The following is a 16,966-nucleotide window of genomic DNA, read 5'->3' on the forward strand; positions in this document are numbered from 1 at the left end:
AAAAACATACAGGATGGTCCAAAAAATGAAATTTTAATTTACGACCATTTTAGAAATTAAAGTCTTAAAAAAATTAATATTTTAAATATCTATCTTTTTTTTACAATTTTGACTATTTTTCATCGCCAATTTTTTTCCACGCTTTTTTTAATGATTCTTAAGAATCTCTCGCATGGATTTTCAAAAATTTTAATTTTTTCAAAAAAAGAGCGAAAAATATAAGTTAAAACATCATTGCACTCTCCTATTAAATATGTATCTTCTTTCACAATTTTAAGTATTTTTCATCGTCAAATTTTTTCCACACTTTTTTAATGATTTGTCAGAATCTCTCGCATGGATTTTCAAAAATATTAATTTTTTCAAAAAATAAAAATTCTAAAATGGTCAAAAATTAAAATTTTCTTTTTTTGACCTCCTTATATGTTTTTAGGACCCAAATGATGCAAGAAAAAAAATATAACCTCATTTAATAATTTAAATTTAAGTGGGTCAAAATTGGGGGTAGTGCCTCCCCTTAACTTTCTTTTCTGAAGTAAACTTTCGCGATTTTTATAATAAATTAAAGTTTTTTATTTTTAGAAAAATGGATCAATTTAATCATTCGCAAAATATTGAAGAGGAAGAAGAAGAAGATGTTATATGTATTTTTGATAAATATGCTCACAACAACTATGAAGATGATGATAATGTTGTTGATGATGATGATTGTCTTGTCGTCGACATTGATCCCGAATGTATTTTTGACGAATATGCTCACAACAACTATGAAGATGCTGAAAATGATGGTGAAGATGATGATGATGAAGTTGATGATAAATACGACAGTCAAGGTGAGACAATCATCATCAGCGATGATGATGATGATGATGATGATGATGATTGTCTTGTCTTCAACATTGATCCCGAAGAAGTATGTTGGGAAATTGTATTTTGAATCAATTTAATTTTTAAGTAATGTTAAAATAATATTTTTTCTTTTAGATGGCTGAGCTGCTAGAGGCCTATCCTGCGACAGCAGATATATTACAAATTATTCAAATAAACATGGAAATTCCAGACGCATCACCACCACCTTCACCATAAATTATAAATTTTAATAAAACAATTGATTTCTAAATTAATGTATTTAATTTTTTAAAAATCGATTTAATTTTAGCATGCATAACTTAAGCACATATTAAGACGGAGTACATTTGCGCGCGCATTCAAAATATGGTGGGGTCTTTTACGCACGTAAAAGACAACGAATAGTGTAGTGGGGGTAAATTTGCGTGCGCATTGAGAAATGTGGTGGGGTTTATACAATAAGTGAGGAATTGCAGTAATATAAAGCGACTTTTTCATAGCATTAGGTCATTCTTATTTCAGGTTTTACAATTAACAGTAAGTATAATCAGTTATCTATTTTAACATTTCTTTTCTTTTACAGCTTTATTTTCTAAGTTTCTATTTCAGGTTTATTTCTAAGTTTCCATTTCATCTTTATTTTTTTAAGTTTCTATTTCAGGTTTATTTTTTAAGTTTCTATTTCAGGTTTATTTCTAAGATTCTATTTCATATTTATTTCTAAGTTTTTTTTATTTCTAGATAAATTTTCTAAGTTTATATTTTAGGTTTATTTGTAAGTTTTCTTTTAGTTAAATTTCTTCAGTTTTTATTTCAGGTTTATTTCTAAGTTTTCTTTTCAGTTATATTTTTTTTTCTAACTCTACAGTGTTTTATTTTTATTTTGTTTAAGGTAATCTTTCAGCTTCAGGTGTTGTTTCATAGAAAAAATGGATCTCGAAAAAGTCAACGCAGTTGGACGTTTCGAAGGTTACTTGCCAACGAAACCTCTATCCGAGATGACGAAAAATGGTTTATATTATATTACGAAAATGAAGAAGGTGCAAACCAAATATGGACCAAGAATCATTGTAGAAGTGAATGCTGATTTCATCACCTATTTACCATCGAGATTCGCCAAACACTTTGAAGAAGAACCCAGCTCTCTGGAAATGATGCAAGAAGCAGCAATAGCCAAGCAGCTTCAAATGAAATATCTTGGAGGAACATACAATATTGTTGAATTTCAATTTTTAAAATAAATAATTGTATATATATTTATTACAAAAAGAATGTTAAAAATAAAAACAAAAAGTTTTACCTATAAATTTGTTTTAAATTTACTTTTTCCCTAACATAAGTTAATTTTAAGCAATAGAATTAGTTTATTTTCATGAATTATCAAATAAAATTTAAATTAATTAAAGGGATAGGTTTTTAAAATTAACAGAGATTTTTATTTAAATTTAAAATTAATATTTATTTATTTATTTAAAAAAACTTATTAAATATATTCACAATTTTCATAGAAAGATTTTAAATTAGTATACGTAGAATCCACTTCATCAGTTTCTTTAACAATAGCACTTATATATTGGTTTGGAGGATCCAAAAACCAACCGCGAAGAATCTTTACATTTTTTACAGCGCAATTATCATTATAACGAGTATGATGCGTACATGTTAACAAATCACTTCTAATTTTTTTCAACGATGGACATTCAAAATCTTCTAAATTTTGTACATTTCCAAAAATTTTTCTAGCCATGTCTTCTTTTCTAATCCTTTTACATAGATGACACTAGCGCCTCGTAATACATCTTGTAGGATGGGACGAAGTTCATCGTATGAGACGTCTCCAGCTGTCCAATCTATTCCATGGTAATTGTGTGTTAACCAGCGATTTTCACTTTTATAGCGTCCTGGCAATGAATTCCACGTACAAGGTGATTCAAATAGGTAGACAAGTGGTTGAGCATCTGGTTGAAGAGGAAGTATTGCCAACTCTTTGAAAATAAAATCGTTGTAGGGTCTTTTAAATCCTTGGACGTCTACGATGAACTCCATGTTGAAACAGAAATGAATTTTTGACTGAGAACAACTGCATTTATACTGCATTATACCCCCATACCACTTTATCCCCACTCCTCTACAGCAACTTCTTGACTACGCCGCTGATTGGTTTATATTGTACAACGCGGTCATGGATAATGAGGCAATATGCAGTGGTCTCAGCTGGCATATTATTTCCTGATTCAAATTCTAAACGTACATCTACTGATGCTTGTTTAAGAAACTCATTTTGTTTTGAACAATCAATAACAATTAGAGGAAATAGTTGTTTAAAAATAGCCCTTGTTAAAATAGGTTCTGAGTCTTTTCCATAGTAAGATGTTTGAAAATTAGCATACATTTCATAAAGCAGAGCATACTGATTTTGATCAAAGTTTAGATTTAAATTTCCATAAGGGTAATATTGTGAATTTAAAAACAGTTAAAATAAAGTTAAATATAGTTAAAATAAAGTTAAAAATAGTTAAAGATAAGTTAAAAATAGTTAAAATAAAGTTAAAAATAGTTAAAATAAAGTTAAAAATAGTTAAAATAAAGTTAAAAATAGTTAAAGATAAGTTAAAAATAGTTAAAATAAAGTCAAATATAGTTAAAAAAAGTTAAAAATAGTTAAAGATAAGTTAAAAATAGTTAAAAATAGTTAAAATAAAGTTAAAAAAAGTTAAAAATAGTTAAAGATAAGTTAAAAATAGTTAAAAATAGTTAAAATAAAGTTAAAAATAGTTAAAATAAAGTTAAATATAGTTAAAATAAAGTTAAAAATAGTTAAAATAAAGTCAAATATAGTTAAAAAAAGTTAAAAATAGTTAAAGATAAGTTAAAAATAGTTAAAAATAGTTAAAATAAAGTTAAATATAGTTAAAAAAAGTTAAAAATAGTTAAAATAAAGTTAAAAATATTTAAAAATAGTTAAAGATAAGTTAAAAATAGTTAAAAATAGTTAAAATAAAGTTAAAAAAAGTTAAAAATAGTTAAAGATAAGTTAAAAATAGTTAAAATAAAGTTAAAAATATTTAAAAATAGTTAAAGATAAGTTAAAAATAGTTAAAAATAGTTAAAATAAAGTTAAAAAAAGTTAAAAATAGTTAAAGATAAGTTAAAAATAGTTAAAATAAAGTTAAATATAGTTAAAAAAAAGTTAAAAATAGTTAAAGATAAGTTAAAAATAGTTAAAATAAAGTTAAAAATATTTAAAAATAGTTAAAATAAAGTTAAAAATATTTAAAATTAGTTAAAATGAAGTTAAAAATAGTTAAAAATAAGTTAAAAATAGTTAAAATAAAGTTAAAAATGTAACTAGATTAAGGTTCTAATAAATAAACATAATATGAAGTGTACAGTATCTTTTATTAAAACACCTTTATATTTCCAAATCATCATTTATTTACAATTCCATAGCTTCATCATTAATTTGTGTAATTTTACAATGTCCCCATGCAAGGGTATCGGTACTATTGGATAACAGAAATCTTTTATCGTCGTAAGGACTTAAAGCTATTTTTGTTTGTTTTAATGTTTGAACATTGTAAAGTTTCGATCTGATACAATATTGAGTTCGCGATTGCATTTTAACATTTCGTAAACAATATGTGTAGTCATCAAAGGTAATAGTTTTCTTTACAACCGCAGATTTCACACCTTTTGCTTTTTTAATAAAATCTTGATCTTCCACTCGCACACTGTACATTTTGCTCCGCAAGCCAACAAATTCAGTAACAATTTTTCCACTGCACTCATCTTTCATTAAACCTAAAATTTTTTTGTTGGCTTGCGGAATACCGTAAACGTTATTTACAGGGTAATCGGAAGTGTCGTATTTGTGGATATCTGCTTTCATGTCTGCGAAGATGTCACAACATTTAATTTCATAAATCAGACTGTCGGTGTCGGTATACAATAACTTACAGTTTGTTTTGTCATACTTTTTTAAAATATAATCATAGTGAAAATCGTAGATTAAAGTTTTTGAAACGTCTAAAACGGTTAAGCCAACATATAGTGGCTTGTTCATTAGAACTTCTACTTTTCTAAGTTCCACAGCAACCAAATTTTCATTGAAAATGGCCCTGCTGTGGAAATTAGGTTTTGAGATTAAGGCTTCAGCTCCATATCTACCCTCCCACTTTGTCACAAGTTTAATGTCTACATGTTTTCGCACGTTCTCCATTGTTTTTCCGAATACCGCATTGTTCATTAGTTTAAATAAGTTTTTCTCGAATTCATTGTTAGCATTAGTTCTTCGCATGGTATTGAAATCAATGTAGCTTTTTAACCATGTGGATTGATTAAATTTTAAAACGCGATGAATTTTAATTAAAATAAGGCCGTTGGTAATAGCTTGTTTCAATGCTCGGTAATGGAGAACGTGCTTTCTCTTCGGTAGAAGGGTAGTTAGGAGCTTCTCCTCTTTGGACCCTGGTGGCTTCGAGCGTTCAGGGCAAAACGGAAAGTCACTATGTTTATCATGTAATTCCTCGGGGTAATCTAAGTCGACTTCTAAAATGTAACCAATTGGTGCATCATCTGCAACATTAAAATCAAAATTATTGTCAACATTTTCTACCCACTCGAAGCCACCAAAGGGAAGCGACTGAATCATGGCCCAAACATATAGGTTGTTTGCGTCAAAGTATACGTTATAAGATGTCTCCTCACTTGCATCATATTTCTCCATGTACGGATTATTAGCTTTCGCGTATCGATTGGTGCATTGACTTACTCCACCTCTTATTCCGCGTTCAATAAACATTACCATGTCGATGTCTGTGAGGAGTTCCAATCTTATATTCGTATACTTTAACATGGCATCCCATGTCAGTCCTGGCGTTGTATAATAATGCGCAGGATCAAGACCGTACGCGAGTAAACACTGATCCCTGAAATTTTCAAAAATATCCGCGATTAACAATACATCGGTTTGCATGTACAAATACCCATAAGCACCAAGATTTTGACAGTTGAATTCACTCCACACATTTTGCGCATGTACATAATCATTATCTGAAATATTAGAATCATTCAAAGTGCTATAAAAATTTTCTTTTGACGGTAATTGAGTTTTATCGAGCTTTTCCCTCGAGTCAATGTACTCATAGGGAAAAACTCCTTTTCGCGTTAACAATTGAATTTTGTCGTGGCTGTAATTGGAAAAAACTGAATTAACAATTTTATATTCGTTGAGATAGGACGCTAACTTGTCCAATGATGATGCCATGAATTTAAAGGAATCAATGAATCGAAATTTGATTAAACTATTTTTAATATTTTTTTGTAAAGCTGATATACTTTTCTTTGTTTATAGGAAGTAGATCAACTCTACCTTCAAACTCAGTAGCAATAGCTTTAATAATAAAATGAGCGTCATAACCGCTAAGGTTATGAAAAACAACAGGTATGGTCGGTGATTCATGATAATTAACATTGCAATTTTGATGCGCAGCACCTCGGTACTTCCCTGTTAGATGGTTGTGGTCTCTTACTTTAACTTCACCTTGCACGATTTTCTGTTGACAAATATGACAAGTATTAGCATTTTTAAAATCAACTAATTCTTGTGAGGTTAATGCTTGCATGGGTTTAAAATTCTTTAAAATGAGCTCTGCTTTATCTGCTAAATTTTTTAACTCTTTTGAAAACCATTTAGCAGGATCTTCTTCATCTTTTGGGGATGCTTTATATGTGGACAATGAGTCATCAAAGCCACACTTTAAATAATATCCAATACTGAGCGTTTTATGATTTTGCAAAACCTCAGTATTGCATGCTTCTTGTGGTGCTTCCGCAGGAATCAAAAGACTCTCACAATCAGCATAAATGATAAAAGGCACGCGCTCCTTATTTTGATAATTCTTAAACTCAACAGTATTTTTACCTGGTTGCGGTAATCTGATCCTTGTATCATTTAATTTTTTGCATGTTTCCTCGTGTTCTGTAAGCTGCAATTTGTCTCTAAAATAATGAAGGCAACGATCACAAATAAACTTTCTATTTTTATTCTTCGAAAGCTGTGATCCAACTAATCTGCATAGATCTTTTATCCAGACATAGTGGTAGTTAAAAGATATGATTGGTAAATCATCTTCCTCTTCTGCGCTAAGACTTTCATCAATGTAATGATCTTCTATGCGTAAAAGATTAATATGATTTATTCTCTTTTGTGATGTAAGGTGTAGAGGATAGACACTAAAATTTTCTTTCTTTTTCGACAAACCATAGACATTAACTGAAATATTAACGTTTTGAGACTCAAATTTTGAAATATCTTTGAGGGCAACAGGAAACTCAATTCCTAAAAAATTAAGATCACCTTCATAAGACTTATACTTTGAAACTCGTTCCGCGTTCTTTTCAACTTGATGTAAAGCAGATAAAATTGCCCATTTAAAGCATTGATTATCACTATTTTTTATATTAACACAAGCATGTTTTTTATTAATAGAAGATGGTAAATTGATGTAGGAACTTGCGCGCATAGGGTTAAATTTGTTAATGTTAACCTCTAACCTATGAATTGAATCAAGTTTCCAGTTAGAGTCCTTCTCCTGGAATTCTTCGATTCTTTTCAAAGTTATTTGTTTAACATTAACATTGTACCAGTCATCTAACGGGGTTGTTAATAAAATTTCATCCGTTTTCGCGATAAAAGTTTTTAAGTCGGATTGTTCTTCTTTACCATTAATTAAATCTTTTTTAAATTTCGCACCCAACACAGTATACACTTTTAAAGGACCATACTTGTTTAATGCTTTTTTAATATTTAATTTAAATAAAGCGTAGGCATCATCAAGGAACTCGTTAATATCCTTGTAATCTAAATTTATAATAGCACTGGTTTGCAAACGATTATCGAATGCTTCATCAAAATCCACCCATTTCATTCTAGAATTAGTCACTTGCACACCCGCACCACGTTTCATTAGAGCATCAAAATGGCAACGCAAGTATTCTAATTTTTGATCTAAATTCAAACATCTAGATCTTTGAGAAGTAGTTAAAGATGATCTTCGCAAAAAATTTCTAAAAATATTTTTATACTTTTGACACTTATTTTGCCATTCGAATGCGGTAATGAGCTTCTCATCAACCGCCATTGACATTGTAATAATGAGCTGCTGCTCCGCGGATTTAATAAAGTTGTCAGATTCCTGACAAATTTCAATAAATTCATCAATCTCGATTCGTTGCCGAGACTTTTTTACCGCCTTACATTTAGGCATCTTAAAAGATAAATCTAAAAAAAAATACCTAAAATAGAAAAAAACCCACCACCTCCTGAAAAGAAAAAAAAACTTAAAACAAAATACCCACTACCTGAAAAGAAAAAAAAACCTAAAACTAAAACCAAAATACCCACCACCTGAAATAAAAATAATAAACGAAAAACAAAATCTGAAATAAAAAAAGAGAACCTAGAATAGAAAAAAAGCTGAAATGAAAAGCTGGAATGCTGTGGAAGTACTGCGCTAGACCTGTAAACAGAAAGCAGTGATGCTGGTGGCCCGAGCGCTGTGCTATATACCCTACTTCCCACTATGAGGCACCCCACTACCGCGCTCCCCACTATGACGCGCCCCACTACTCAAGCGACGCGCGCAACCAGGTGGGACTGCCGCTGCGCGCTCTGCTGTAGGCATGGGAGGGAGTCCCCGGCTGAGTTCACATCGATGCGGGGAGAGACGATACTCAGCATATGAACCCAGCACTGGCAGCGGCATAGACGCAACCAGCAATGGGGATCCCTCTCGATGTTTTTTCCATACAGGTTTAGATATATACATTGAAATTTTAAACTTTAAATTAACTTTAAAATAGGTAAAATAAAATGGCGCCATCTTGCGGTGGCAGCTGGAACTAACTCGGTCGGTAATGTAGAACACCAAGCCACTTGAACACAAAAGTTTAAAAATTCAAATTTCCCGCCAAGGGGGGTTGAATTGGCCGGCAAAAAGCCAAGCCACTTTTAAAAATTCAAATTTCCCGCCAAGGGGGGTTGAATTGGCCGGTAAAATGCCAAGCCACTTTTAAAAATTCAAATTTCCCGCCAAGGGGGGGTTGAATTGGCCGGTGGCGCCATCTAGCGGTGGCAGCCGGAACTAACTCGGTCGGTAAGTAGATTTCTACATTACCGACCTCGGTCGGTAAGTGAGCCAGAACCCCCCTTGCAACACTACTTAGTGGGTAACATAACTACCCAAGAAGCACGTAATATATCCTCAATATCAAGGTAATATTACACGTGAGATTCGTAATATAACGCTGTAATATTACAGTAATCTTACAGTGATCTTAAAATGTCCGCCTCAAGGTAATATTACCGGGAATATTACTGTAATATTACGCGCTAATATTAAGGTAATGTTACAGACTGATTTGAGTAATTCATAAAGCATAAAAAACGTAAATATATTATAAGTCAATTTGGCTTGTTGGTAAAACTCTGGACTCGTGTGCTTTGAGTTCGGGGTTCGATTCCCTGGATGGGTAGATTTTTTTCGTAAAGAAATGTTCCCATAATATTACTGTAATATTCTCTTGTAATATTACCTTAATATTACGGCATAATATTACTGCAATATTACCTTGAGGCGGACATTTTAAGATCACTGTAAGATTACTGTAATATTACAACGTTATATTACGAATCTTACATGTATTATTACCTTGATGTTGAGGTTATATTACGTGCTTCTTGGGTATACTTTTTTTAAATATCTTTGATAGTACCGAGTAGCATAATGATAGTTTCGGATAACATCTACTTTTTACCATCTTAAGATCATAAGTTCTTACCATCTGTTAGGGTTAGAATTTGATGGGAAAAGGTTTTAGGTTTTTATTGGAAATCAATCATAAAAACAAAAAATAGCTTTTCTTATTACAAATTCCGGTAGGCCAACAACATGCCCTTCGGACAAATTTAATTATAAAGGTAGTGGATTCCTCCTACTACCATTCTATTATTCAGAACGTCGTTTGAGATTCGTATTCTTATTGTATTCTTAATTTGATTAATCAGAAAAAAAGGAAATATGAGAATGGTTCAAATATAGAAATCACAATTTAAACTTCAAAGAAAAACATGTATTTTATAAAATAGAATCAAATGCTTTTAGTACATGTATCAAAATAATGTGTTGAATAGTGTGAATGTCTGTGTAGTGTAAATATAATGCATTAGAACTCACCAAAATCAAATCAATAATATTTAAATCAATATTCCTCAATAATCAATCAATATTCCAATATTCAAGAATCCTCAATTCAATAATCAATATTCAATAACTCAATAAATCGATATTCCTTAAATGACAATTCAATATTCCAATATTTAATAATCCTCAATTCAATAACTCAATAAATCGATATTCCATAAATGACAATCAATATTTAACAGATCAACAATATAATATAAACCAATAATCAATAATCACAAAATCAATACTTCAATAAATCAATCCAACTAAAAGAATTTCTCCACTTAGAGAAATCTTTTACAATACACACTTTGATCAACCCCAAACTCCGGGTTGTAACACCGTCTCCACTTGACACCTCAAACTCTCAAAACCTCTACCTTAACTCAACTGCCCCTAATTTACAATTACAATTGGTTTTATTCATTGATGAAAGAGTGGGAAAAATATACTGAAATTGTCTGTCGCTAAGTCGCTTCTTGCAACCTTGCAATTTTGGGGTAGTGGCGTGATCCACCTTCGATGAGCCACTCCTTGTATTGAGCAATTATATTGCTCAATTGTATATTGATTTGTGAAATGATGGAACTTTATTTACGAAACTTTGTTAAAATGAGCTCTTTTATTCTATATTGAGGTTCTTTACCTTTTATTTCTTAATATTCTCGATATTTATTTAACAATACTAAAATGAGAACAGCTACTTGTTTCTTAATTTATTTATAAATTAATTTGAAAAATTGTGTTTGTGTTTGATATTATTTATAATTCCATCTGTAATTTATTATAAGTAGAAAAAGAATTTAAATCACTATGTGATTTAAATCTTACAATAATTAATTGAATTTAAGTATCTTTTATTTAAAATTGAAAATTTTAAAAAGTTACGAAATTCGTTTGTAACACCATCTATTTATCTCCGTGTGCACATGAATAATTTTTTAGTTATTTTATTAATTGAGGCTGTGGATCTTAAAAGAGCATATGCGAAAACTAATGAAAAACGTTGGCCCCTGGAGGTAAAATTTTGAAATTATTCAAAATTAAATTTCAATTATTGTTTTTTGTAAAGAATTTTATTGCGCATCTGTTTTCCAAAATAATAATTTTTTTATAACTTACTGTTTTTTGTTTATTTACACTTACAAAAAACGTCATTTTTAAGAATATTCTTTAAACTATTCTAAAATTGAAAACACATTTGAAAATTGAAAAAGTTCCAGTGACAATATTCATGAATATGTAAGGAAGTTTTCTGGAAAATATTAGATCTTTAATTAATGATTTGAAAAAGATAAAAGAATATTAAAAGCGTTGTGTATTTTGTGAATTGTGACATGTTTTTAAAAAAGAATCGTAATTTTAAAAAACATATGGGCGATTTGTACTCAGTGTGTACTTTAAGGGTTATCAAACCCTATCAAAAATTAATTACAGCGCCAGTACTACCAGGAGTGGCGCGATATTGGTACCAGTACCGCGCCAGTAGTGAACTCTGGTAATTTTTGGTAGGGAATTGAAGTGACTATTGAAATAGGACCTAGCAGTCAGTGTGTCAACTGACTAGGCAGTTTAATTAATGACCATTGCGTTTCAGGCAATTAGTGAAAATACTTGAATAAATATAATGGCCTACATTTTAGAGGTAAAGTTTTGAACGCGAGTTAGAAGAGTGACATAGAAACGTTGCTTGCACCACTCCATGCATCAGATAGAGATACTGAACTTTTTCATTTTCAACTATGTCACTTTTTGATATTTTCGTGAACAGTGTTATACCATTGGGTAGGAAATAAAAAAACCTTTAATTTCATAAAAAAAGTCGATCAAATAACTGATGAGGGTTTATTTGATACCGCTTACTCATTTTTTATACCTGAAAACTTCATACTCAAGTAGCATGTAATATTGCAGTAATATTATCCGGTAATATTATAATGTCCGCCTCATGGTAATATTACAGGTTAATATTACTGATAAATTACAGTAATAGTAATGTAATATTACAGCAATATTAACCGGTAATATTACAAAAAATTTCAAAACACACTTAAGGGTAAGTCCAACATGTGAAATGTAAACAAACATGAAAATATAAGAAATAACTGACTATCTTGTGCACGCCTTTTTTTATAACGAAATAACAATTTTACTTTCCCCTGGGGGATTGTATGATGCAAATGTTCCAGTGAAGAGTTATTCCAATAGTCAATAGATTATATTTATTTAAATGCAAATAAAGGAAAAAGTAGAGTACCATTTAATTTCAAAAATATAACGTTTCATTTTAGTATATATATATATACATGGGTAAAGAAAAATATAAGAAAGATAAATACTGTTTTCATGAGTACACTTGCACTCAGGAGAATGAGTATATATATATATGGGACGATTCACGTCAACCGGCACAGAGCTCCATACAAAATTCTAACCAACGAAAATCAACTTATTACGGCTCAAAATAATCGTCAGCTCATACTGCTTCGAATAAAAACTGGCGAATTAAAAAATTTAAAATGGCGTCCTTACTGTACCATGTTTTGCAAATTTTTTTACTAACTCAGCAAACAAATGTATTAATTACCTTGAGAAAATAATTGCAACTTGTTAAATAATGGGTCACTCTTATGTTTTTGGGGTCGATGATTACTAATCTGAAGTCAGATTTTAAAAATTTTCAAAATTCAAGATGGCGGATCCAATATGGAGGACATTTTTATTAAAATTTGATCAGATTCGCTTGAAACTTGCTACTCGGGGGTTTTTGGGGTCGCTGATTACGAATATAAAGTCATATTTTAAAAATTCAAAATGGCGGATCCAATATGGCGACCAAATTTTTTTAAATTATCAGATTTGCTTGAAACTTGTTACTCGGGGGTTTTTGGGGTCAATGATTACGAATCTGAAGTCAGATTTTAAAAATTTTCAAAATTCAAGATGGCGGATCCAATATGGCGGACATTTTTATTAAAATTTGATCAGATTCGCTTGAAACTTGCTACTCGGGGGTTTTTAGGGTCGCTGATTACGAATATAAAGTCAGATTTTAAAAATTCAAAATGGCGGATCCAATATGGCGTCCAATTTTTTTTTTAAATTATTAGATTTGTTTGAACCTTGTTACTCGGGGGTTTTTGGGGTCGCTGATTACGAATCTAAAGTCATATTTTAAAAATTTTCAAAATTCAAAATGGCGGATCCAATATGTCGAAAAAATTTTTTTAAAAATAATCAGATTTGCTTGAAACTTGTTACTCGGGGGTTTTTGGAGTCGCTCATTACGAATCTAAAATCAGATTTTAAAAATGTTCAAAATTCAAAATGGTGGATCCAATATGGCGACCAAAAATTTTTTAAAAATTATCAGATTAGCTTGAAACTTGTTACTCGGGGATTTTTGGGGTCGGTGATTACGAATTTGAATCTGGATATTATAAAATAAAATTGGTGGTTCCAAAATGGTTAATAAAGTATTTAAAAATTGGATGGATTCGCCACCCTTAACTCCATAAACCACCCCTTTCACATTATTCAATTAGTTGTTTTAAATTTTTCTTCCATACAAATTTAGGCTTCATTTAAAAGATCTTAAATATCATAAAAGTAATTTTTCAAAATACTACCCTTAATCCCTAAAACTACCCCTTAATATAGAAATTTAATATTTTTTAAAATTTACTCTACATAAATCATTTATAATTTTTGCTAATTTGAGGCTTTTAAATAGCCTTAAATTAAATTTTGAAAAATCTACCCTTAACTCCAAGAACCTCGTCCTTTAAATATTTAAATTACTTTTTTAAAATTTTTCCTTTCCTTTATAAAAATTTCCTCTATATCATTTTTTTACAATTTAAGCACAACTGAAACTTTCAAATATTCTCAAATTGAATTTCAAAAACTGTCCTTCACTATAAAAACCTTAACCTCAAAAATCAGCCTCATTACATTTAAGTTTATAAATGCAAACAAATTTACAACTTTAACCGCCATATTGGCTCCACCATTTTGAATTTTTAACAACTTTTACTTCAGAATCGTGATCTGTGACCTGATTTTTAAAAGTTGACGTAAGATTCGTGATCATCGACCCCAAAAATCCCCGAGTAACAAGTTTCAAGCAAATCTGATAATTTTTAAAAAATTTTTGGTCGCCATATTGGATTCACCATTTTGAATCTTGAACATTTTTAAAATCTGACTTTATATTCGTAATCAGCGACCCCAAAAACCCCCGAGTAGCAAGTTTTAAGCGAATCTGATCAAATTTTAATAAAAATGTCCGCCATATTGGATCCGCCATCTTGAATTTTGAAAATTTTTAAAATCTGACTTCAGATTCGTAATCATCGACCCCAAAAACCCCCGAGTAACAAGTTTCAAGCAAATCTGATAATTTAAAAAAAATTTGGTCGCCATATTGGATCCGCCATTTTGAATTTTTAAAATCTGACTTTATATTCGTAATCAGCGACCCCAAAAACCCCCGAGTAGCAAGTTTCAAGCGAATCTGATCAAATTTTAATAAAAATGTCCGTCATATTGGATCCGCCATCTTGAATTTTGAAAATTTTTAAAATCTGACTTCAGATTCGTAATCATCGGCCCCAAAAACTTAAGAGTGACCCATTATCCAACAAGTTGCAATTATTTTCTCAAGGTAATTAACACATTTGTTTGCTGAGTTAGTAAAAAAAATTTGCAAAACATGGTACAGTAAGGACGCCATTTTGAATTTTTTAATTCGACACTTTTTATTCGAAGCAGTATGAGCTGACGATTATTTTGAGCCGTAATAAGTTGATTTTCGTTGATTAGAATTTTGGATGGAGCTCTGGGCCGGTTGACATGACACGTCCCATATATATATGTGTGTATATGAATGTCTAAACTATACACTAATATAGAAATCCTAAAAATATAAAAATGCATAGATAAAATAAATTCAATGTTTAAATATTATATTAAATAATTAATAATAAATAAACAAAACATCTTTTTACATTATCTTAAATATTGATAAATAAAATAATAAATATTATTTTATTTTGTAAAATTATTATAAAAAAAATAATTAATTGTTTAAAGAAAAGTTATAAATTATTTATAAAAATCAAAGAAAAGAAATATTAAGAAATGAATTTAAATCTAGAGAAAAAGAATTTCAGAAATAATAGAAAGAGATAGAAGACATTCATAGATAACACTATATAAGTATACATGAGAAAAATAATAGTAAGAGAGAAAAGATATAATTTCGAAAATGGGGAAATTATTAATTTAATTCTAATTTAAGGATTTTTTATTAATAATATTAAAAATAAATATAAACTACAATTAAATTAATTAATCATATTTTTCATTTTTTTTTATATAAAATAATATAAATTATTTTATTTGATTGCTTAAATTAACAATATTAAAATAAAAATTATATGTCACATAAAAGTAAAAATTATTTAAAAATTAATGGTAAAAGTAAAATCTTTGTCAAATTATTATTTTTTAAGATATTAAAGATTTAAAGAAATTATATTAATAATCGAGAAATGATTGACAGCTGAACAATGGCATTGTTCTCTGTATACGTTACAACGGAATTAGAAAGAGAGAAATCGCTCTGTCCTTACCAAAATAATTTAAATATTATTGGCTAAGAAAAAAGGACGCCGCGAAAAATGCGATTAGAGGGAAAATTTGGCGGTAAGAAATATACAACAAAAGTATACGAAGAAAGGTAGGAAGGGAAAACCGCGGACTCTCAAGCAATCAACTGTTAGAATTTCTCTAACACACTTACTAAATTTAAATATACAAGGGATATAGAGAAATTTGGGGGGTGAAGCGCCTTCTCGAGTTAATAAATAGAGAAGGAGACCCAAATTTGGACATTCTCTGAATTTCAAACAGACACTCTACATATAACTTTATTTTATTATAATTTTTTGACAGATAGTTTGTGAAGTTTAATTGTGATTGGAATTATCTATAAAACAGTAAGTTCAAAAAGAACAAAAGAACAAGCATTTAAAATTCTTTTATTATTTAAAATATTAAATTTTTATTATTTATATTTTTTTTATTATTCATATTTTTCTTTAATCTTATATAATATCTGAGAGGCTGGTTTAACAACCGTTCCAACTCAGAATTATGTAAGAAATAAAATATTTTAACAAATAATAAATTTAAAGTCAATATTAGGAAAGTAGAAGAAACGAAAAAGTGAATAATCACTTTAATTCAAAACATATAATCTACAAAGTCACGCCATGGAAAAAGACTTGAGGGGTTTCTGATAACTCGGAGTACCACCTCATTATCTGGATCCTTAAGTGGTAACAAAAGCAAATCGTAAGTCTCTTGAAGATACATATATCTCAAATTCATTGCAATAGGCGATCAATTTGTTAATGTGTAAGATTCAATTGATTATGAATCCCTGCCCTCCAATTAATTAGTTAATTTAGGAAATAAATAATTTACTTAAATTATTTATTTAGCAATTTTTCAGAGGAGTAAATAAGTTTTTCATCTATTTTCCATTTGACTTGGATCATTTTAATATGTTGTTAAATCAATAACATGTTAAATAAATCTGTGTTTAAGGAAAACACTTGCAAAATTGATTTACTTGTGATAGATTGATTAATTTAGGGAATAGGGAACTTGACCTTGATAGTTGACAGGTTTCTTTTATTTTATTAAAATTTTATTTTATATTTTTTTTATAGATAAGCCTGCGAGCTAATTTCGAATCTCAATTGAAGAAAAACAAATTTATTAGAAAGAAATTAAATAAAAGGTGAAAAACTTAAGTTAATTAATGGGAAGATTTCATTTAATTTCATTCAGAACGAACTCAC

General features: G+C 29.6%; 2 protein-coding genes across 2 annotated transcripts; one reads left to right on the plus strand and one right to left on the minus strand.

Annotated features, from left to right (window-relative positions):
- Positions 1 to 586: 586 nt before the first annotated feature.
- LOC127284344 (prostatic spermine-binding protein-like) lies at positions 587 to 1,086 on the plus strand. Its single transcript, XM_051309739.1, has 2 exons — positions 587 to 913; positions 985 to 1,086. Exons 1-2 carry the CDS (start codon positions 587 to 589, stop codon positions 1,084 to 1,086), a joined length of 429 nt encoding a protein of 142 aa, XP_051165696.1.
- A 3,199-nt stretch (positions 1,087 to 4,285) lies between these two features.
- LOC127284345 (uncharacterized) lies at positions 4,286 to 8,117 on the minus strand. The gene is made up of 4 exons (XM_051309741.1): positions 6,187 to 8,117; positions 5,557 to 6,038; positions 5,017 to 5,424; positions 4,286 to 4,740 (listed from the first exon to the last, which is right to left on the minus strand). Exons 1-4 carry the CDS (start codon positions 8,115 to 8,117, stop codon positions 4,286 to 4,288), a joined length of 3,276 nt encoding a protein of 1,091 aa, XP_051165698.1.
- Between the last annotated feature and the right edge of the window lie 8,849 nt (positions 8,118 to 16,966).

This window comes from Leptopilina boulardi, unplaced genomic scaffold (genome assembly GCF_019393585.1).
Source record: "Leptopilina boulardi isolate dan_hultmark-lab unplaced genomic scaffold, ZJU_Lbou_2.1 LbouV2_324, whole genome shotgun sequence".
Classification (NCBI taxonomy): domain Eukaryota; kingdom Metazoa; phylum Arthropoda; class Insecta; order Hymenoptera; family Figitidae; genus Leptopilina; species Leptopilina boulardi.